At 54.5% G+C, this 21,601-nt stretch overlaps 3 protein-coding genes and 2 non-coding genes across 7 annotated transcripts; 4 read left to right on the forward strand and 1 right to left on the reverse strand.

The window, feature by feature from the left end:
- The first annotated feature begins 559 nt into the window (after nucleotides 1–559).
- Nucleotides 560–3,961, forward strand: TRIR (telomerase RNA component interacting RNase). Its single transcript, XM_074291715.1, has 3 exons — nucleotides 560–985; nucleotides 1,825–1,902; nucleotides 2,166–3,961. The coding sequence occupies exons 1-3, from the start codon at nucleotides 587–589 to the stop codon at nucleotides 2,271–2,273; spliced, it is 585 nt and encodes a 194-aa protein (XP_074147816.1). The 5' UTR covers nucleotides 560–586; the 3' UTR covers nucleotides 2,274–3,961.
- Nucleotides 3,962–4,667: 706 nt separating this feature from the next.
- LOC141556891 (RING finger protein 11-like) lies at nucleotides 4,668–8,105 on the reverse strand. Of its 2 annotated transcripts, none has more exons than XM_074291847.1 (4): nucleotides 7,873–8,105; nucleotides 6,615–6,784; nucleotides 5,829–6,042; nucleotides 4,668–4,987 (listed from the first exon to the last, which is right to left on the reverse strand). In XM_074291847.1, exons 1-3 carry the CDS (start codon nucleotides 7,921–7,923, stop codon nucleotides 5,871–5,873), a joined length of 393 nt encoding a protein of 130 aa, XP_074147948.1. In that variant the 5' UTR covers nucleotides 7,924–8,105; the 3' UTR covers nucleotides 4,668–4,987; nucleotides 5,829–5,870. The 2 variants fall into 2 exon arrangements, with proteins under 2 accessions (XP_074147948.1, XP_074148032.1); XM_074291931.1 differs by having other exon boundaries at nucleotides 4,829–4,965.
- A 1,884-nt stretch (nucleotides 8,106–9,989) lies between these two features.
- Nucleotides 9,990–21,548, forward strand: TNPO2 (transportin 2). 2 transcript variants are annotated; one of them, XM_074290998.1, is made up of 25 exons: nucleotides 9,990–10,145; nucleotides 10,694–10,805; nucleotides 11,497–11,572; nucleotides 12,154–12,303; nucleotides 12,432–12,538; nucleotides 12,753–12,886; nucleotides 13,118–13,199; nucleotides 13,370–13,492; nucleotides 13,582–13,700; nucleotides 14,368–14,428; nucleotides 14,624–14,795; nucleotides 14,980–15,132; nucleotides 15,235–15,460; nucleotides 15,705–15,876; nucleotides 15,972–16,058; nucleotides 16,265–16,372; nucleotides 16,456–16,614; nucleotides 17,044–17,131; nucleotides 17,369–17,467; nucleotides 17,570–17,665; nucleotides 18,079–18,184; nucleotides 18,359–18,458; nucleotides 18,557–18,631; nucleotides 18,715–18,847; nucleotides 18,939–19,360. In XM_074290998.1, the coding sequence occupies exons 2-24, from the start codon at nucleotides 10,707–10,709 to the stop codon at nucleotides 18,820–18,822; spliced, it is 2,700 nt and encodes an 899-aa protein (XP_074147099.1). In that variant the 5' UTR covers nucleotides 9,990–10,145; nucleotides 10,694–10,706; the 3' UTR covers nucleotides 18,823–18,847; nucleotides 18,939–19,360. The 2 variants fall into 2 exon arrangements, with proteins under 2 accessions (XP_074147099.1, XP_074147015.1); XM_074290914.1 differs by having other exon boundaries at nucleotides 9,991–10,145; nucleotides 18,109–18,184; nucleotides 18,939–21,548.
- On the forward strand, nucleotides 14,468–14,538 carry LOC141552388 (small nucleolar RNA SNORD41). The gene has a single exon (XR_012485182.1). It is a non-coding gene; the product is annotated as a small nucleolar RNA SNORD41 (small nucleolar RNA).
- On the forward strand, nucleotides 15,559–15,628 carry LOC141552387 (small nucleolar RNA SNORD41). Its single transcript, XR_012485181.1, has one exon. It is a non-coding gene; the product is annotated as a small nucleolar RNA SNORD41 (small nucleolar RNA).
- Nucleotides 21,549–21,601: the final 53 nt, after the last annotated feature.

The raw sequence follows: 21,601 nt of genomic DNA on the forward strand, positions 1-21,601 counted from the left end.
TAATAAAGGCTCACTGACTGAATGGGGCCACGTGGCCTTAGAGCAGGCTGGACCTGGAGGAAACAGCTCTAGCTAGGGGTGTAGTCGTATCCCACAATAACGAACGTTTGTATGCACAACCGCTTAGGAGTTGCAAGTTTTATTCTCTTTCTCGCTAGGCGGAATCCCGAGCTCAGAGAGGCTCTCCGCGCCTCGGACCCCTCAGCTAAAGCGCCCGAAGGAGGCCTCGTCCTATAAGTAAATCGCTCGTGGCTGCCCGAGGCCGTCCGCGTCCGGCGGGGTGGGTGGGTGCAGATTTGGAGGGAACTTAGAAAGACCGACTCAATAAAAGCTCAGTCTACTTTATTACTGAGAGAGAAACCGAAGCTCCGACAGGCTGAAGCAGAGGGGCGGTCTGAGACGGAGGAACGAATCTCAGAGGTCTCCACCCCTCTAGGGAAGGCGCTGAGGTGGGAGGAGCAGCTGAGCTCACCCAGAGAAAGGGTGTTGCTTCCCAGAATCCTTTGCCCGGAAGCCGCCGGGAGGGAGGGCTTTGCGCGGGGTCCGAAGCCTTCCCAGCCTCCTTTGCGCGGCACCTGGTCACAAAATGGCGGCCCGAGGGAGACGGGCGGAGCCTGCGGGCCGGGAGCCGTCGGGCCCCGCGGGCGGCGGCGCTGGCGGAGGCGGCGGGAGCCGGTGGCCCGGGCCGGGTGGCGCCGGGGCCGAGTCCGGAGCGGGCTCGGGAGCCGGGGAAGAGGAGGAGGACGCGGCGGCGGCGTCGGGCCCGGCCTCGGGGGGCGTGAACCTATTCGCCAACGACGGCAGCTTCCTGGAGCTGTTCAAGCGGAAGATGGAGGAGGAGGAGGAGCGGCGGCGGCAGCGGCAGCAGCAGCAGAGTCCGGACGAGCCGCCCGCGCCCCCGGGGGCCGCCGCCCCTGCCGCCGCCCCTGCTGGCGGCGGCGAGCCGAAGAAGAGGAGCGGGCCCGGCCCGGCGGCGCTCAGCTTCGTAAGGAGCCGCCGCCCGCGGGAGGGCGGGACGGGCCGCGCCGCGCCGCCGGGACAGACAGACAGACCGAGAGACAGACAGAGGGAGGGCCCATCCCGGGAGCGGGGGAGGGCAGATCGGGCGCCGCCGCCGCCGAGGGCCCCGTAGCACGGGCCTCCCCTCGGGCGGGGGCACTGTGCGGGTCGGGCCAGGATGGGATGGGGCCGTCGCTCCCAGCGCTTCCCTTCCCCGCCTTTTAAATCGGCTGCTGCCGGACCGGGGCCCCGCTTGCGTCGTCATCCTCAGCCCCCGAAATTTGACCTTTGCTACCAAGCCTGCTCTGGATGGAAGGGGGCGGGACGGGCGGGTGCGTGCCGCGGCTGGCGAGGCTGTGGAAGGGACTCGGGCCGGGAAGGGAGACGTCCTCAGAAAGATGCGCGCGAACCCGGCAGACTGATGCCGAGACCTCAGACGCTGGAGCTGCGGCCTCCACGGCTCTCCGAGGCTGGCCATTGAGATGACCAAGTGGTGCGAACCTCGGTGGCTAGCCGTGGGGATCGGGGGATGTGGCTGGGGTCCGCGGGAGGTAGTGGGAGCCAGGCTTATCATCCGGCTCGCTGCCCTGCCGGGGCTGACTGAGCAGGTTCGGGCTGCATCGTCCTGAGAAGTCCCTTGTGCTCCTCTCTGATTGCTGCGTAGGTTGGCCAGGCTGGGCACGGCTTGGTACTACACGACAGGCATGAGGAGCTAAGATGATCTAAGGCCAGGACTCCCTGTCCCGTTGTGTAGTGGGCTACATGGCCGCCAGGGCAGCCCCCAGGGCTCCTATAATGGTTGCAGTCTTCTATCCCTTCACCCAGGTGGGCAAGCGGAGAGGCGGGAACAAGCTAGCCCTCAAGACAGGAATAGTAGCCAAGAAGCAGAAGACGGAGGATGAGGTGAGTGCCTGCTGCCTGTGTAGTTTGGGGGGAGGGAAGGGGGGGGGGCCTTTTCCCTTCTAGGAGAATAGGACTGGCTGGCTCCAGTCTCCACAAAGTGCAGACTTCAGGGCTAGAAACACTGGGCTGCTGTGAACCTGGCTGCTGATCTAGTGGCCCAGGGTCTAAGGCCTAGGAGGAGAGCTGGGCTTTGGACATCCTGAAGCTCCTGGTTTTCTAGACCTCATGCTCTCCTATGCCTGTCTTCCCCCTTTTGTCCCCAGGTTATGACAAGTAAAGGAGACGCTTGGGCCAAGTACATGGCGGAAGTGAAAAAATACAAGGCACATCAGTGCAGTGATGATGACAAAACCCGGCCCCTGGTGAAATAACTCTTTCCGCCAAGGACTTTCTGCATTGTACATACTTATTTAACGCAGCAAAAGAACAATAGCATTTTCACCAAGGACTCAAAACACAGAAGACAAACTTGTAGCTTTCTGGCGCCAGCGGATGATTCTTCAAGACTTTTTATACCTTGAGCACTTGACTTCTGAGACTTATTAGTATGTGGTTTACTGTTTCGATCTTTTTCCTCCCTACCACCCTCCTTTTCCAATCCTTCATCCACCCTTCCCTTTCTTCCTCATCACTTCTGGGAAGTAAAGAACTCAACTAAATAGTTGGAGGATTTTTGTTTCTTCTTTTTAATTAAAAAGACAGGTTAGGAAATTGAGAAATGACTTCTCCCTGAGTTGTACCCAAGTCCGGTATTGGTGCTGCCATCTTTTCTAAGGGTCTCTCTGGTTTGATATGCAATAGCATCTTTTGGGGAAATCCATTTTTGTCCTCTGGGTATGGGAAGGGCTTGTCAGAAACATCTCCCCTTCTGGAGATGGGGCTAGTGGGTTTTATTGGAGTTCTTAGTGGCTCCCCTTTTATTTCATCCTGTAATATATTGGGCTCTTGTAGTCTGGGTGGTACTGGCAGGTGGCACTGGACTTTGGAGCTCAAAGGAGTTTGACATGTTTCTCACTTTTTCTGTAGACTAATCTCCTCTGCCCAGGTGCCCCTGTGACATTTGTCTGCCTAAGTCTTTTATTTCTCTCTCCCTGCAGATATGCTTATCCCCTTCTCTGGGGCCCCTTTGAATTCTTATGACCTTCAAAGGGAGTTCCAACATCAGAGATTTCTATTGTAACTGGTTGGCCTGCTGTGAGGCCAATATCTGTGCCAACCCCCTCACCTTCAGGGCAAGCAAGACTCTTCTAAACTCATTTAAAAAAAAATAACGGTGTCCACATGCCCTAAATCCAGGTATCCATGTTCCCCTTTACCCCCAGCCCACACCACACTTAAACCTCTGGCTTGCCCCATTGCATCCCCTTCACCAGTGTAATGCTTTTGAGTATGTATTTTCCTCTGAAGAACGTTCTTGTCTAAGGCCATGCTTCAGGGATACCTCAAATTTAACTTTCTGATTTTTGCCTTTATTGGAACTATTCCCCTTTGGCCTATATTTAGGTGCCTGGGGAAATGTGGTGGGGCAAGTGTTTTCTGTGTATTCTAATGGGAAAATGTTGAAGGGATAGTTCCTTTGATCCAGGGTGTCTCTTGCCCTTTGGCTAGGGAAAGCGAACCTGACTGGGAAGTGAAGACTTCCCTTTGCCTCTGAATGATGTTTCTCTAATCCCAGTTTGATGCCCTAGGTAGCTTTGGGAGCAAGTTTTACCCCCAAAGGCTGGTTGGGGCTTTTGCTCCTTGTACTTTTCCTTTTTCTTTCCTCAAAGTCCCCTTCTCTCTCCCCCCTCCCATAGCATGGATGGTGCTTGTCCCTGGACAGTGAGGTAATGCTTCTGGGATGCAGGGGGGTGGTAAGAGGTGTAGTAGGGGTGTAGTTCCTACTCTCCTGTGGTGCTGCTCTGCTTGTCTGAATTTGGAGTAGCCATTGGTTACTTTGCCTTCTTCTGGCTCCCTTTCTCTACCCCACACATGTCCCTTTGTGTGGCTCCTTTCCCTTTCCCTAAGGAATTAATGTTTAAAAGTGCTGACTTTAAATGAAAATAAAAAAGTGATCTAAGAGCTGCCTGTATGTGTTCCTTCTGGAGGCAGCTTCTGACCCCTGCTTGGAGTCTCAGGCTTGAGATCACAGGCTCATAAATGTGGAGCTTGGAAGGGACCTTAGCGCCCACCTAGTCCAATCTAAATTTTAGGAAACTGTCTCTTTAAAAGATTGTACAAGGTCACACTTTCACAAGAGGTAAAAAGTCTGCTTTTGAATCCAAAAAACACATTGACTAGCTTGTTCTTCCTGCTTTCATTTCTTAACTGCCAGGCCCCAGGGAGAATGAAGTCTGCTGATAACTTGGTGCCCTGGCAGCTGTTTTCTGGGAATGCCCTAGGCCCTATGAGAACCTGCATCCTAAATAGCCTTCACCAGCTGTGGATATGAGGCACTAGGCTTCTTGAACTCTGCCCTAAGTTCATCAGGAAAGTAATGGGATAAGATAGGATCTGAGCTCAGTGCAACACCCTGCAAGATCCTAGTCTTTACAGAGAAAACACTGCCCTGAGCTTGCTCAGAAGTGAAGAGTAACTATCCACTGTTTGAAGTGAGCCAAATTGTAGTCTTCCAAGACATCCCTGTATCTGTGACCATCCTTTCTTAGGAAACCATTGGAATTTGGATTCTCATTCATTTTAGGTTTAATGTAACAGTAGGACTGAATGCCTCTGAAGGTTTTCTCCAACCCTGATTCCCATTGCAAACAGCACAGGGGGTCCCGTTTTATTTGCAACACATTTTATTGCTTATCTTTTACATGATCAGGGGCCCAGTTCATCTCTTCTACTGGAACTAGCCCAGAGATAATCATTAATGAAGCTCCTCTCTAGTCACCCTTCCCCTACATTGGGGGTAGCCTGGGAATACCCAAAATGACCAGACAAGAGCCCCTGCCAGCAGAAAGGAGGGCTATGCCCTGGGATTGGGGGGAAGAGTCTTGTCTATGTTGAAGGCAGTAGTTCTCCTCTGGTGAGCCATTATGTGTGAAACCATGTCATGCTGCTTCCCTCTCTGCATCCCTGCTCCACAGAATTAGTTTAGCTTAAAAAAATAAACCCCAAACCTAAGGAACCCTGTTCCTCAAAGTAGGTCATACATGACCCCACTGTCCTCAGTACTAAACCAGGGGCTTTAAGGCAAGCAAGATTCAACCTGTCCAGGGAGTAAGGGAAGGACAGACGAATATCCCAATTCTATCTGCCCAGCTTTCAGGATTATGAAAGAACAGAGTAGAGATGTTTAGTGACCAAAGTTGACCCAACTTGGGAGGGACCAGGATTCTGACCCAAAAAGGTATGTCTGGTTGAAGTGAGGTAGAAGAAGAGAGACTAAAGGTTCCTTTTCATGTCACCAGATGGTATAGGGGGCAGGTAACAAGATCCAAAACATCAAGCTTGTTAGTAAGTTTTCTGATTATCATTATCTTACCAGCAAAACCCCAAGCAGAGAGGGAACCAAGGTAATCTGTTCCTCCCACACCCTTACCACCCCCATCCTACTGGGCTTTAGCTAGTGGACATAACTCCTGTAATCAGGATTTAAAAGGATTTTTCTCCCATCACCTTTAGGAGCAGCTCAGGTACTGGGGCTTCAGGACTCAATGTTATTGGGTGAGAAAAATTAGCTTTCAGGATCATCTTTAAAAACTCAGCAGTAAATGGGGATGGGGGAGGAAACTGTAGTTACTTAACCCCCCAAAAGTGAAACTGAGCTAGGGATGACATACTTAGTATGCACTTGGCCTGGCTCAGGCCAGGACACCCATGGAGCCACAACCTCTTGAGTGGGCGCCGCCAAGTCAGGCTCAGGCATTCTTTGATATGTTCCCCAAATATGAAAAATGTCTAGCTCCAGTAGCTGCTGCTTTCCCCTTGGGGCTCACCTGAGTAGGCCTGGGGGACATGTTGGCTGCCAGGCTCCATATTCAGCTTGTCTCATAGGAAGAAAGCAGGGCTGTGTCCACTGGCTCCATGCAAGAGGGACATGTGAGGGAGCGCATGAGCCAGTCATCAATGCAGTGGACGTGGTAGGTATGCAGGCATGGCAAGAAGCGTATGGCATCCCCATACACAAAGTCCAACATGCAGATCACACACCTACGGGGACCAGGGATGGATGAATGTAGCACCAGTTCTTACCCTCTTCTTCACCCACCCACAGCCCACCCCCTCTATGCCCAGCATCTCAGCTCCGATTGCCACAGAAGCCTCCCCTTGAGTACCCAGACTTGAACTATACTGTTGACTGAAGAGACTAGGGCCTGCCTTCAAGGATCTCAGCATGAGGGAGTCAAGGAATGGCAGACCTTGGCCTTGCTCTTGGGAATCTGGAGAAAACAGAAAAGTAGAAGATCCTGGCCCTGCCTTTTAGTTCACAGTTTGGGACAGACCCAAAACCTGGAAGCTCATTAGGAGCTGTCAAACTTGAGGGACTGGAGTGAATTTAGATGAACTCCAAGAAAAACCCAGTTGGGATTGAGCTCAAGGATATGGTCAAGATTAACATGGGTAGGTCTCGGGGCCTGGGTGTTTCCCAGACTTCCCTCCTAAAAAGAAAAAGAGTGAGAGCCTCACTACTGAGGGACCTCAGGTTTCAGCTTCCAGGAGGACTGGGCTGCAACATTCCCTTCAGGAGCCGGGGGTATCCTTGTCCTGGTCCCCACCCTTACTCTTTCATTTTCTTTTCTGACCCCTCAGAGCCAGGGTCGAAGATGCCCTTGGGCAGGTGCTGGATGAGGCCAATTCTCTGGGCGATGAGGATCTGCTCCTCCTCTGTGAGCTGTGCGGCCAGTCTGCTCTGGCTCGGAGATGGGTGGTACACTGGGATTGGCTCCCGTCCCTGGGGGATGGGGACAGGATATTACATGGCAACTTGTCCCTGGGGAACTTCTCTTTCAACCTGCCTGTATCTAGTTCCCTATGGGGCTTGGCTTCAAGTGGTCTCGCTTTAAGGGATCTATGAGCCCTGTACCCTCTGCATCTCTTCTACTGTTTCCCAGGGATCCTAATCCCTCGAGTGCTCCACTTCTGAATGGGACCAAGACCTCCTTCCTCTATGTCACTACTGTCCTGCTGACTGCAATAAACTCCCCCATCTCTGTGACTGGATCTAGAGCAGGAGAGGCCCCAGAGATCATTTAAACCGACACTTTCGTTTTCTATAGAGGAAAACAGGGACACAGACTTAGCCAAGCTCACAGGGCTGGTAAACAGGCAGCGAGAATTCAGAAGATGTTCTGAATCCTTACTCCTCCTGCCTTATTCAATTATAGGGCTTCTGTGCTTCTCTTGTTCTGGGATTTCTAATCAGTCCCTCTAACCCCAGTCCCGACCTTGTCTGGTGTGGTAAATCCCAAAGGCCCCTCCTTTCCCAACTCTATCATGTCCTTTACTCTGCAGGGTGAAAGCAGCTTCCAAAGGCTTTCTCTGACTACAGTACAGGGCGGGGTGGTGGGTGTCAGAGTACTACATCTCTGGGGGGGTGGGGGCAGGGGTGAGATGCTTGAGGTTCCCTATGCTTGGCCCTGCCTTGTTTTTCTGAGGAACTAGGCCGTTGGTCCCTGGAACTAGGCCAGTCTCTTCTGGGACAGGGGGTGGGCCACAGCAGTTGCTGGAGTTCTCTAGATCAAAGCTCTGCCTGGTCTCTCGGGAGTGAAGCGGACACAGGGATGCCCTGACCCCCAGGCCTGCCCTGCCCCTCCGGGGCCCTGGGGGTGACGGCAGAGGCCGGGTTCCTCTGTGCTCAGCCCTTCCCTGCCTCTCTGGGCCGCAGTGTCAGATGGGCCGGTTCCTCGATTCCTAGCCTGGTCTGTCCAGCGCGGTGCCCATCCTCTGGGAGGGTGGGGGCGGCGGCGGGTCCCCGGGGGAGCTGCTTCCCTCCCCATAGTCGTTGAGCAACGACAGAAGGTCGGTAACTCCGGTCCCCACCTCGTCCCCAGCCCTGATGCCGGACCGCTGAGAAGACAGGCAGTTCCCCATGCCCGGCCCGGCCCACTCAGCGGCGGCCAGGGCCCCTCCTTCTAGGCTCCCAGGCCCCGGCGTCCGTTTCAGCTCCAGAGGCCCCGGACAGCCCGAGCCCCGCCATGGTCCCTCCACGGCCGCGGGGGCTCTGGGCCCAACTTGGACTCACCGCTGTTTACAATCCCAGACGGAAGTGCTGCAGCTCGCGGCGCAGAGGATCGCGGGGAATGTAGTTACCGGCGCTCTCGGGGAAGGGGCGTGAAACTGAGCGCTGAACTGAGCTCGTCATGCGCATGTGCACGCGCAGGTGAGGCGCCTCCCCTAGATTCCGTGCGGGCGGAGGTAGAGGGGCGGGAACCACGTGTTCTTGCTGACCCTGGACACTTAAGGTGATTTCAGAAGTGACCTGGGTCTTATATTATCATTATTCTTGAATCTTTCTTAACTCCCTTAAGTGATTGGGACTCCCAGCCTGGGACTGATCTCATGCTTTCATCCTGGTACCTTCCTCCCTACCCCCATGCTGCGTGTAGGGCGTCCTAGCTTTGAGAAATATCTGTGGAAAGAATGAAGGCAAAAGCCTGAATCCCTGGATAGGACAGAAGGTCTTTCCCCTGCCCTGCCTCATTCTTATCATAACTGCCCTTTCACTGGAGCACGCAGGGCCTGGATCCCCGGTCCCGCCCTCGGCCTTGCCCTTCGGGGTCCTTGTAAACCTAGCAGTCTCTGGGAAGCGAAGGCCTTCCTTGGACCTAGGCTGCAAAGCCCGGGCGGCCAGGGGAGCTCACAGGGTCTGACTAGAACCTCTTTTATTTAGGAGACACTAAAACTGAGGCGAGGGAGATCTTTATCTAAAGTTAGGCAACAGAGCAAGGATCTCAGGGTCTCTGACTTCACGTGGTTCTTAGCCCTCACCGGGGAGTTGGAGGGAGTGCAGAGCAATGTTCCTGCTTCCTCTTGATGGCCCAAACAATGGAAATCCAGCAGGACCTCCTCTCCAAGCACAGCCACTTAGGGCGCCCAGGAGCCTCAATCCAAGATCCTCATATCTAGAGGTGCCACAAGGGGTCCCAGGCCACCCTGCCTCCCTCTCCCGTTCTGGCTGTCCTGCCAGGATAAACAGCATGGCTCAGTCCCTTCCCCCTCGGGCCTTTGTGTTTACTGTCCCCATCCTCCCCTACTTCCTAAACTCTGGAGCGTTTGATGGATCGAAGCAATTGGGGGAGGAGGAGAACCTTCCCACGGCTCTGGCTCTGCCCCCCAGGGTGAGGACACAGCCCAGAGAACAAACAACGTGCGAGCGACCTCTTGCACCCGCCCTGGGGAAGGCCCGGGCACGGGACAGGAGGGTTTAGGGAGCCGGCGGCCCGGGGAGGATGGGTATGGGAAGAAGGGCTTGTACGCCGAGGAATCTGCAGCCACTTCCGCCACCTTATCTAGGAGGAAACAAGGCAGCTCGGGGACTTGGAGGCCAGCGTGGAAGAGGTGCCCAGCGCTCCCTGCACGTGCAGGCGCAGAGTCAGAGACAGTGGGGGGGGGGCGGCCTCGGGGAGTCCTCCCATTTCACGGGAGGGATCTCAGCCCCAGGCACATTAATTGTTCTGTCCGAAGTCACAAAGCGGCGGCGGCAGCGCTGGACCTCGGGAAGGGGGGGAGAAGGGGCTGGAGCCCGGACAGGAGTTGTCCTAGATAGGAAACGAGCCAGGTGCTTTCACCTGGGAATTCCCGCCCTCTCCACAGGACCCAGGGATCACCCCAGGTACCAGGCACCAAGGCAGATGCCAGCAGAGAGAAGAAAACGCGCCTGGAGAACTCCAAAGCCAGAGACGCAGGACATAGCGGGCTCCCTAATCACGTGACGAGAAATCCTCTTCTGGTTCCGCGATGGCGGTCTCCGACCACGTGACACCCTCGAGGACTTGCTCCGCCCTTCCTTCCTTTCCCACCACCGCTTGCCGTCCTTAGTCTTCCTCCCTCCTCTCGAGTCACAGGGCCCGCCCAGCATCTTGATTGGCTGGGGGGAGACAGTTTGAACGGCGGACGGAAGCCGCTGCGGCTCAGGGCAAGTCGCGTTCCTTTTTTTTTTTTTTTTTTTTTTTTTTTTTTTTTTTTTTATTCGCTTCCTCGCTCCTCCCCGTGTGTGTCTCGGGAGAAGTCGCAGAACGAGGAGTCGCCGCCGCCGCCGCCGTCCCCGCGTCTGCCGCCGTCGTCTCCGCCGCCCCGGTCACCGTCGGGTCCCGGTGAGTGGCTCGGCCCGAGCGCTGGTCGGAGCTGTCGGCCGCGGCCTGTGGAGGAGGAGCAGGCGCGCCGGGCCGGGGCTGGGCCTCGGGGAGCGGCCAGGCCTGTTCGAGGGCCCGGGGCCGGAGAAAGCTGGGCAAGCAGCGAGGGGGTGGCTGGGAGCGGCGGCGGCGGCAGCGGCAGCTCGTCTCGAAGGGGGCGATGAGGGCCGAGGCCTCCGGCCGGCGTGCACCCACACCCGGCACCTCCCCTCCCCCCCCCTCCGCTCCTTCTAGGCTTTACCCGGGCCCGGGAAGGGCCCGGCCTTCCTCCCCCTCCTCGGAGCTGGAGCTTCGGGGCCCCTCAGCTGGGAAGGGAGTGCGGGGGGCACCCCCTCAGCCTCTGGGTTTGCTGGTGCTCCCCCCCTCTCCCCACGTGGCCGTAGGGGCTTTTCTGCCTCCTCATCCTTCCCTCCCCCGTGGGGGGGGGCAGCCCTAAGGTCCAGTTGTTTGACCGGGATCTGCCCAGCAGCATCTAACCCGCCTTCTTTTCCCTTCCTGCCGCATTTCAGACCAACCCCCAGCATGGACTGGCAGCCGGATGAGCAGGGCCTTCAGCAGGTCCTCCAGCTCCTCAAGGACTCCCAGTCCCCCAACACGGCCACTCAGCGCGTGGTCCAGGACGTATCCTTTGGCTCCCGACCGCCCGCTGCACGTCCTGGCCCTCCGGGAGGGAGGGAGTGGGAGGCCTGGGGCCTGTTTGTTCTGTCGCTGCCTGGCCTGGGGTGGAGGGGTGAAAAGCCCAGCTAGAAATAGAGACACTGCTACAAGTTAAGTTAGAGGCTCCCTGCTCTTGGCTTCTGACCAAAATCCAGGACCCTTCCCATTCTGGCTTCTCTGGTGCAGTGAGGAGAGGCGGCTCCAGCTCTGCTCCTCCCGCCCATGTCCCCTTTGACAGATGGGGAGGCTGAGGCCCAGAGAGCAAGTGACCTGGCAGGGCCATGTGGGTTTTAGCCTGCGGTGTGATTGGAACCCAGCTCTTTCAGAGTCCCAAGTCTGGTGCTTGGTTTTCTGTACCACACTGCCTCGAAGGGAGGGGCGCCAGGGATTCACAGGTGCTGCTCCTCCTGGGAGCCGGCCAGACATCTGGTGAAAAGTAGGATCTAAGCCATTGGTCAGGGGCTAATGAAGCTCTTCTGGGGGTTGGGTAGGCAAGACAATCACTAAGGGTGGGTGGGGTTTGTAAAACTGAGAAGATAATAGAAATGGTGAGGGCCCCAGGCTCTAATTTCCTCTTTTCTCTTACATCTAACTCACCTGTGTTTTCTGAAAGGGCCAGTACTGAAATGGCTTAGTCCTTAATATTGCCCCACAGAAACTAAAGCAACTAAATCAATTTCCTGATTTTAACAATTACCTGATCTTTGTCCTGACGAGGTTGAAGTCAGAAGGTAAGTGTTTGGGGCTCTGGCCTCCTTCCCTTCGCCCTCCTGTTTCTAGTCTAAAGTATAAGGGGTCTCACACCTTGAGTTCAGCAAGGCCAAATAAGAGATATTTATGAGTTGCTTATTTCTGGGATGCGTTGGTGAAAAAATGAATACTTTGTGTACTCAAGGAACATCAGTGTAGTAGAAATCATATGTGAACAATAGGATATCAAATGGAATGTAATCTACAGACGGTGGAATCTGGAGTTGGGGAAGGTCCGGAGGAAATGGCAGTCAGGGAGGGCTTCGTGGAGAGGAGCAAGCAGTGCCTCTGAGCTCAGGGGGGCAGTCTGCGTGAATGTGAAGCTGTAGGGACGCACCGCACCGTTCTGCTGTGCAGGGTTTGGGGGTGTGAGTGATAGGGAATGTATCTGGAAAGGTAGGTGAGAGTCATTTCTCCCTTCCCGCTGCCAGGCAGGGTGGGCCAGCTTGAACTCTGGTTCTTCAGTGTAGCCCTGCATCCTACCTTTTCCCAGGACTTGGGTGAAGGGAGATGAGCCCCTGATAATTTCTGCTCCAGTGTTTTCCTCAATCCCTTTCCCCAGATGAACCTACACGCTCCCTCAGTGGCCTGATTCTGAAGAACAACGTGAAGGCGCACTACCAGAGCTTCCCCCCCCCAGTGGCTGACTTTATCAAGCAAGAGTGTCTCAACAACATTGGTGACGCCTCCTCGCTCATCCGAGCCACTATTGGTAAGGTGGGGGGTGCTGTCTCAGGAAGGCACTACTTCCCTTGGTCTCCCTGCAGGGACGTCCTTCCTCAGCGCCAGGAAGCCAGTGCTTCGCTTCATGGATTTCTGGTCTTCCTTTCTTCTCACCAGGCATTCTCATTACCACCATTGCCTCCAAGGGAGAGCTCCAGATGTGGCCAGAACTGCTGCCCCAGCTGTGTAACCTGCTCAATTCTGAGGACTACAACACATGTGAGGTAGGCAGCATTGCATTCGCCGTAGAAGCAAAATTAGAATGTGCGTCTGTCCCAGCGCCTCGGGAGGGAGAGGCGCGGGGGGTGTCGGGCCCATTTAGGCTGGGTCAGGAGCAGACGCTTTTTCTGCTTGCTGTCCCTTTTTTTCTTTGTGTGGAGAGGATTATACGTTCTTCTGTCCACTGATGTTTCGCGTGCCTTCTCATGTACCACATAGGGAGCCTTTGGAGCTTTACAGAAGATCTGTGAAGATTCATCAGAGCTTTTGGACAGTGATGCCCTCAATCGACCCTTGAACATTATGATTCCCAAGTTTTTGCAGTTTTTCAAGCACTGTAGCCCCAAGATCCGGTATGTGGGGCTGTTCTTGAGACTGACCACTGGAGACCTGTAAACCCAGGGCTGGGGAAGAGGAGGGCGTGGAGGAGTTGTGGCACATCCTTCCTGCTTCGGGATTGTCAGGATTGGCAGAGGTCACTTGCAGGAACTAGGGCTATTAGCATGAAGGGACTGGATCAGTAGCCCCTTTTTGCATAGTCCCGTTACTTAAACTAATCTGGGCCTCCTTTCTTGTTTTTCCAGGTCCCATGCCATTGCTTGTGTAAATCAATTCATTATGGACCGGGCCCAGGCACTGATGGACAACATTGACACCTTCATTGAGGTAGGCATTTTGTAGTAAGTGCCAGACAGGTTTATGGTTGGATGGGGAAGGGGGGGGGGGAGAGCTAGGTGGAAGGAGGAACATGGACCCCATGAGGGACCTGGCCCTTTTTGCCCCCTTTGAGTTCAAACTATTGATTTTATGGGTTGGGGTGCGGTGGGGATGTCTAGCACCTGTTTGCCCTGGCGGTGGATGAAGACCCAGAGGTTCGGAAGAATGTGTGCCGGGCCCTGGTGATGCTGCTAGAAGTGCGGATTGATCGGCTCATCCCCCACATGCATAGCATCATTCAGGTGCGCAGGGGTCTGGGGGAGGGGGTGACCTTCCTGGGATAGCAACGTTCGTAGAATGCCAATCCTCTTTCTCTCCTCCTCTCCTGTAGTATATGCTGCAAAGGACTCAGGACCACGATGAAAACGTGGCCTTGGAGGCTTGTGAGTTCTGGCTGACACTAGCTGAACAACCCATTTGCAAGGAAGTCTTGTCTTCCCACCTGGTGCAGTGAGTTCTGATTGTCCAGGCCCTTTCCTTCCTCCACCTGCCCCTCACCCAAGGGGATCCTGCTGTCCTGGCCTTTATTGTTGCCACTTCTCTAGGATCATATAGGATAACTTGCCTGTGGTCATCTAACTAACTACTTGGTGACAGAACTAAGACCAGAATTAGAATTTGTCCCCTGGCTCCTAATCCACTTTTTTTTTGCCATTGAAATCTTTGCAAGCAGGTGATTTGAAAGAAGAGCCTCTGGGAACTACAGTGGATTGTATTCCACATGTTACCCTTAATGCAGTCTAAATTAGTTTTTAGAATTTAAAATCTTCCCCTAATACACATGTGTAAGTGGTTTGTAGAATTAGTCCTTGCTTTGAGTTTACATTTAAAATATAAGCATGTGTTTTAGGGGAGGAATAAAACAACTTTAATTTAAAAGTTGGCTTTGATGGAAATCTTGGGAAAGGATTGTTGCTGTCTGACACTGTGATTATTTCTAAGCTGGCAGAGCTGAGAAGGCTCCCTTAGGTTGACATCCAAGCCTGGGGAGCTGCTGCTTAAATTCTTTACAGTATTTTTCTCCCTCCTCCCCTCCTCCCCCAGGGATAGAGTGGATGGACCTGTAGGAAGATGGGCTCCCAGCTTTCTAATGTTCACTTATTCTTGCCTTCCCTAGGCTGATTCCAATTTTGGTGAATGGGATGAAGTACTCTGAGATAGACATCATCCTACTTAAGGTAAGGGTCGCAGAGGTGGGCTGGAGTTGCCCTTGCTCTTGGGAAGTGATGCATACTTCTTAGCCTGAAGGTTTCATGAAGGTTTCTTGTATTCATACTGTCTGATCCCAGGAGACCTTGCTCTGGTGGGGAGGGGGGGGGGCAGGAGGTATAGGTCTACCCAGCAGCATCAGTCCTTCTGGGCCTTCCCTACAGGGTGACGTGGAGGAGGACGAGGCGGTTCCAGACAGCGAGCAGGACATCAAGCCTCGCTTCCACAAGTCTCGGACGGTGACCCTTCCTCATGAGGAGGAGCGACCTGAGGACCCTGAGGATCCTGAGGAGGATGACGATGATGATGATGACACCTTGTCTGACTGGAACTTGAGTGTGTTGGGGCTGGTGTTAGTGGCGGGGAGGGGGAGGGACCGGTGCCCCAGGACATTTTCCCCAGTACAATTGTCATCGCCCTTCTTTGGTGATGCCTGTTACATTCATCCTATCTGGTCCCATGGGACCCAAAGGGGAGGGTGCCTGTGGCAGGGGGTGACCGCCGCTTTCCTTTGTTACAGGGAAGTGCTCAGCAGCAGCGCTGGATGTCTTGGCCAATGTGTTCCGGGAGGAGCTGCTTCCTCACTTACTACCTCTGCTCAAGGGACTGCTTTTTCACCCCGAGTGGGTCATCAAGGAGTCTGGGATCCTGGTCCTAGGAGCCATTGCCGAGGGTGAGGGCCAAAGCGGGTCAGAGGCTGCACAAAGTAGGAAGCCCCTGGCTTAGATGGGCCTATGACTGGTGCTTGCTGAGCGTGTACCCTGTCTTCTTCCAGGCTGTATGCAGGGCATGGTTCCATACCTGCCTGAGCTCATCCCCCATCTGATCCAGTGCTTGTCGGACAAGAAGGCTTTGGTACGCTCTATTGCCTGCTGGACACTGAGCCGCTATGCCCACTGGGTGGTTAGTCAGCCGCCGGACATGCACTTGAAGCCCTTGATGACTGAACTGCTTAAGCGAATCCTGGATGGCAACAAGCGTGTGCAGGAGGCTGCCTGCAGGTGAGGCCGCCATGAGTCTTTCCCAGCCTATACTACCCATCCGGGTCCCCAGACCTGGCAAGGGTGGTCTTAGGGTCTTCCTTGGGTTACTCTCTGCCCTGGATATGATGAGCAAGTTCCTGTTTGATGTCACACTGATCTCTGTTGTATTCATACTGTCTGATCCTGGGCATGCCGGCCTGTTCCCTTGGCATCCTGACTGGCTGGGCTCGCCCTCACCTGGGTGCCCAATCTCTGCCCACAGTGCCTTTGCTACCCTGGAGGAGGAGGCCTGCACAGAGTTGGTCCCTTACCTGAGCTTCATCCTGGACACTCTTGTGTTTGCCTTCGGCAAGTACCAACACAAGAACCTCTTGATCCTCTATGATGCCATTGGCACGCTCGCCGATTCTGTGGGCCATCACCTCAACCAGCCAGTGAGTTCCAAGGGTCTGGGGCTCTCTAGACTTCTCTCTTCCCTTCCTCTTCCCTTCTTCTCTTTACTACTTCTTTACTTTTCTGTTCTCATTAGGAATACATCCAAAAGCTGATGCCCCCTCTGATCCAGAAGTGGAATGAACTGAAAGATGAAGACAAAGACCTCTTCCCGTTATTGGAGGTGAGTAGGGAGGTGTGGGTGTGGTTGATCCCTTGCCCTGATTCCTCTGTTCTCAGAGGGAGGATAGTTTGGGTTTATTTCGCCCAGTCCTCATCCCCAAAGCCAGGCCTTTGTTTCCAGAGGGACAGCGCTCTCGAGGCCTCTGGAGTGGGATGGTGGCTGGTGTTTGGTAGCTGTCCCCGATCACTTCTTTTTCCTACCCACAGTGCTTGTCATCCGTGGCCACAGCCCTCCAGAGCGGGTTCCTGCCCTACTGTGAGCCGGTGTACCAGCGCTGTGTCACCCTTGTCCAGAAGACGCTGGCCCAGGCTATGGTAGGTCTCAGGCTCCTGGGCATCCTCTTGACCATTCCTGCTCTCCCCAGGGCTCTCCTTTACTTCTCCTCCCCACTCCCCAGATGTACAACCAGCACCCGGACCAGTACGAGGCCCCCGACAAGGACTTCATGATTGTGGCCCTGGACCTCCTCAGTGGGCTGGCTGAGGGCCTGGGGGGCCAAGTGGAACAGCTGGTTGCCCGAAGCAACATTATGACTCTGCTTTTCCAGTGTATGCAGGTGAGTTGCCCCCTTTCCCCTTTGGTTGTTAACATAGCCAACATTTGGGAATGTGTTGAGTCTGATGTCTTCAGCCAGCCCCCGAGGAGGGAGGAACAGGAATAAAATGCGGCCCCTGCCCCCGAGTTCAGTGTCTTCTTGGGTTGCTAAGGGAGACAGACAGAGTCAGGCCCAAGGCTGCAGGCCTGGCTGTTCGAGGGGAGGTGAGGGGAAGGAGAGATAAGGGGGCCTCGTGGCTGATATGACTGGGTGTTGAGGCTGGACAGGATTTCTGTAAGAAAAAAATGAGGAGGTGGAATGGAGAAGGAAAAAGCAGGAGCAAAGTCACTCCTCATACTCAGGGCCCAGTGAAGACAGCCATTTGGCTGGAGAGGCGATTGCATCCACCTCCCTGGACACTGACCTTCGGCTGTTTCCCCCTTTCCCCAGGACACCATGCCGGAAGTCCGTCAGAGCTCCTTTGCTCTCCTGGGAGACCTTACCAAAGCTTGCTTCATGCATGTCAAGCCCTGCATCGGTATTTGTAGTCCATACTCCCAGCTCTGCCATTCTCCTGGAAGGTGTTGGAGAAAACCCACTGGGGAGGGGTGGTGCCAGGGACCTTCCTTGTAGGCATACTCTCTGGTCTGAAGAGTGTCTGGGGCAGGAGAATTTCAGGTGTCCATCCTCAGAGTCCCGGGGCCAGGAACTCCTGCTACCTTCTCTAGATTTCCTCTTCCACAGCCGTGTCTCACCCCTAATCCTCTCCCTTCAGCTGAATTCATGCCAATCTTGGGTACTAACCTGAATCCCGAGTTCATCTCCGTCTGCAACAATGCTACCTGGGCCATTGGGGAGATCTGCATGCAGATGGGTGAGTGCCTGGGCTCCCACACAGTGGTGGCGAGAGAAGATGGAAGCAGGAAATCATTGACTTGATGTAGCCCTAATCTTCCATTTCCCCCATTCTCCTTAGGAGCCGAGATGCAGCCCTATGTGCAGATGGTCCTCAACAATCTGGTGGAGATCATCAACCGCCCCAATACCCCCAAGACCCTGTTGGAGAACACAGGTGGGAGCCCAGGCCCAACCTGGGCAATCACTGTACCCGCCACCAATCTGGAGAGCCAGTTGCCCCCCAGCGGGGGCCCCCTTTCCCTTAGCTTTGGGGCTCCATCCAGTGTTCAACTAGCTGGGGCCAGGTCCCCAGTCCTCTTCTCCCCACAATTTGGGGAAGAGAGAAATCCATAGGAAATAGCCCAAGTCTCTGGGCCAGTGGCCCAGTCCAGCCTCCTTCCCCAAGTAGGGGTCAAGGGACTAAGCCCCCACTGGGGCCTGAAGCCCGGCATTTGTTAAAGCAGGCATTTCTTTGCTCCCTGCTGGCTCCTCCAGAGAGAGTCTGTGGGGGTTGGGGCCAGGGCGGGGGTCGGTACCCCCACCCAGAGGCCCCGCCACGTACAGTCCCGGGGCCACTCGGGGTTTCAGGTCGCCTGACGAGTCCCTCTGCCATTCCAGCCATCACCATCGGCCGCCTGGGCTACGTGTGCCCACAGGAGGTGGCGCCCATGCTCCAGCAATTCATCAGGCCCTGGTGGGTGTGTGTGCTGCCCGTGGCCCTGCTCCTCTGGCCCTCTCCCCTGCCCCCCAGTCCTGTCCCAAACTGCATGTCGGTCTGCCCTTCCCCTGCCCTTCCCTCCTGCCGTCTGTCCTCCCTCCGGGGCTGCCGCTCGCTCACCCAGCGGCCTCTCCCACTGCCCTACTGCAGGTGCACATCGCTCAGGAACATCCGTGACAATGAGGAGAAGGATTCTGCCTTCCGGGGCATCTGTATGATGATTGGGGTGAACCCAGGAGGGGTTGTTCAGGTAGAAGGGCAGGGGAAGGGAGGGGACCGGGGCCTAGGCGGCTGGGGATGGGCGCCGGCAGCCCCTCACAGCCGCGGTGGATGGCGGCTTCATTTCAGGATTTTATTTTCTTCTGTGACGCTGTGGCCTCCTGGGTGAGCCCAAAGGACGACCTGCGCGACATGTTTTATAAGGTGAGTTCTGGGGCTCCTCTCCCCTCTTCCCTCCCCGCAAGGGCTTGGCACCTCTCCTACGCCCATCCTTTCCCTTCCTTCAGATACTCCATGGCTTCAAAGACCAGGTGGGAGAAGAGAACTGGCAGCAGTTTTCAGAGCAGTTCCCACCCCTGCTCAAGGAGAGATTAGCTGCCTTCTACGGCGTCTAGGTGAAGCAGAGAGACCACGCACTAGGTAAATCCTGGGCCTCTGGGAACTGGGTGCCAAAACAGGAGCCAAGAGACCTGGGTGCTGACGCTTCTTCCCTCTACCTCCTTGTCCCCAGGTTCCTGACGGCGTTGGGAGGGGTTGCTGGGAGCTCATCAGCATCCAGGTGTTGCAGTGCCCTGTCAGTGGGGGGTTAGGGAGGAGTACGTGGGACACAAAACTAAACGACTTCCCGTCTTCCTGCCATTGCGGGGGTGGGGGGTGGGGGGGCCTCCACGCTCATTCTACAAACCAGGGGCTTTCATCTCTGGCAGAAGCCTGAGCAGTGCCAGCCACACGGGGGGCGGTGGGTGGGGGGAGGACTCGCTGCAACAGGATCTTGTTTTGGAGGAGGAAGAGGAGGAGGAGGAAGGGGAAACAAACGGGGAAAGGGAATTGTTCTCGTGATCCGAGAGACGCCGATAGATGGTCTCTCGAGTGTGCACAGAGTAGGGTTAAAAAATGTTTAAAAACGAAAGGACAAATAGAACAAGCAGCCACTATTCTGGTACTGCCCATCAGTCTGGCGGGGTGGGGGGTGTCGCTGTGGGGATTATGGTGCATCCAGATTGGTGGGAGGGGGCTTTGCCTGTTTCTCCCACCTTTTTCCCTGACTGCATGGTGACATTTAGAGTAGCGAAACCTGTGAGTTAGGCCATAATGACTTAATGTAACCTTCATCTAGAGTTTAAGATGCTTCTGTAATAGGTGCTGTGCAATGGTCCGAAGAAGGCCGTGACAGAGGGTCCCAGCTGGCGAGAGTCCAGGGCCTTGGGGCCAGGGGTGGGGAGGGAGGAGAAGAAGAAGGTACAGAGCCTCCTCTGGGCTGCCTAGCCCAGCAATTCATCGAGGAGGAGAGCCATTTCCTGGGCCCTGGGCCCTGCTCTGCTGGTCAGCACTGTAGAGACGCATGCTTCTAAAGCCACTGCTCAGCCAATTCTCCTCTCACTGGTTGTGCACCCGTATCCGTGCTGCTGCTGCTGCTGCTGCGTTTACTTCACCTTTCCCTTTCAAACCTATTGGGGGGGTGGGGAGGTAGCAGCTGGGAGATAGGGGGGTTGGAGCATATGGTGAGCCCCTCAGCCTGGGTCCGCTGTCTCCTAGCCTCAATCATGAGGCTGCCTAGCAATCTTCCCACTGGGAGGAGGACTGTGCTTCTCTACCACTGTTGGTTCCCTATGTGTGGATGAGCCCTAAGATACCTGAGTGTAACTGAATACAACTTAAGTATCTCTTCTCTCTTCTAGAAATGTTGATAGGACAGTCTTAGGGCTTCATTCCTGTTTCCTTTTCTGTCCTGTTATGGCCTCGAGGCTATCCTTTTCTTGTCTCATTTTATTTAACATTTTTGGTCCTGGGATAGTGGCTGGAACCAGCTTTGGCAGTAGCCAAGAAAGGCTTTCTTCTGGGTGCTTTACATGTGGGGAAATTAAGTCAGCCGAGTGGCAGCAGGAATCTCATTCAGAGTCTAGTGAATCAGTGAGGGGAAAGTGAAATGGGTGGATGGACGGACCTACGACTCATGGTATTTCCACTTATTCATTCCCTCAGTCCTCCAGAGCATAGAAGGGAAAAGTGGTTAGTGGAAGTAGATTGCTTGCTTGCTCTCCAGAAACTAGGACAGGGACCTTCATAAACGCTGCCCAGCCTGGAAGGAAGGAAGGAATCTGGGTCTGGTGATTTTCCTGGGCCCGAGGACTGTCAGGGCCCTGGAAGACTCCAGATAGGGGTGGGTGAAGGGGGCTGGGGGGACGACAGTGAGGAGGGATCGACCCCCTGTGGAGATTTTACTCATGGGCTTTGAGGGAAACATTCCCCCTCCAGCGGCTTTGTGCCCGCTCACGTCTCCTCTGTTCTTGGGTTTCGGTGTCTCATCAGCCCTTCCCAAGGGGGGGCTAAGATCTCCCTTTCTTGGTTGAAGCCCTACGCTTTCTGCCTGCCTTCCACCTCAGGATGGGGAACCCTGTATCTGAATCAGGGCCTGTCTGCCCCTTCCATTTCTTCCATCCTTCACTCACCATTTCAAGCGTCTTGTCACGCACATTCCTCAGCTCAGCTTTTTAATTTAATTTTTTAAAATCGCGTAAAAACTCGAGCAGGTCTCTGGGAGCCGTTTACAAATGGTTTTTTTTTTTTTTTTGTTATTTTTGTTTTTTAATTTTTTGTTAATTTTATTTTTAAAATTCTGGTTTTTTTGGAGAAGCTTTTCGCCTGGGTTGCTGGAGACATAGCCTGGTATTAATCCAGCCTGTGCTTTTGCTCAGCTCAGGGTGAGAGATCCGGGTTTAGCCTCCGAGGGACCCAGAGAAGGGGACGGGGGAGCAAGTGGTTTTTTTTTTTTTTGTTTTTTGTTTTTTTTCAGATTATTTAATTTTTTAGTTTGTTTTATTTAAAATTTTTGGTTTTTTGCACAATGAAGTTAAAGCTCCATGATCCAACTGCCTCTGCCTCTGTTTGAGTTAGTTTCTGATTTCGGGAGTTTGCTTGGCCTGGGTGACGGTGCTGACTCTAGTTTTTAGCCTCCTGTCTGTTGAATCCTCGATTTGTACATTTGTAAATGTGCTGTAATGTTTCCTATGGTAAAACTGCTGTGGATTAGTGTTGAAGCAACTGCTTGCACCTTTGCTCCAATGAGATTTTTCTCATTTTATGTATAATTTTTTGTTGACTAAAAACCAGTTTCTTGTGACTCAAGTTTTTTGGCCTCCACCTTTGTGTCTGTCTCTCTGGGGTGGGGACACT

This window comes from Sminthopsis crassicaudata, chromosome 1, assembly GCF_048593235.1.
Source record: "Sminthopsis crassicaudata isolate SCR6 chromosome 1, ASM4859323v1, whole genome shotgun sequence".
Taxonomy (NCBI): Eukaryota; Metazoa; Chordata; class Mammalia; order Dasyuromorphia; family Dasyuridae; genus Sminthopsis; species Sminthopsis crassicaudata.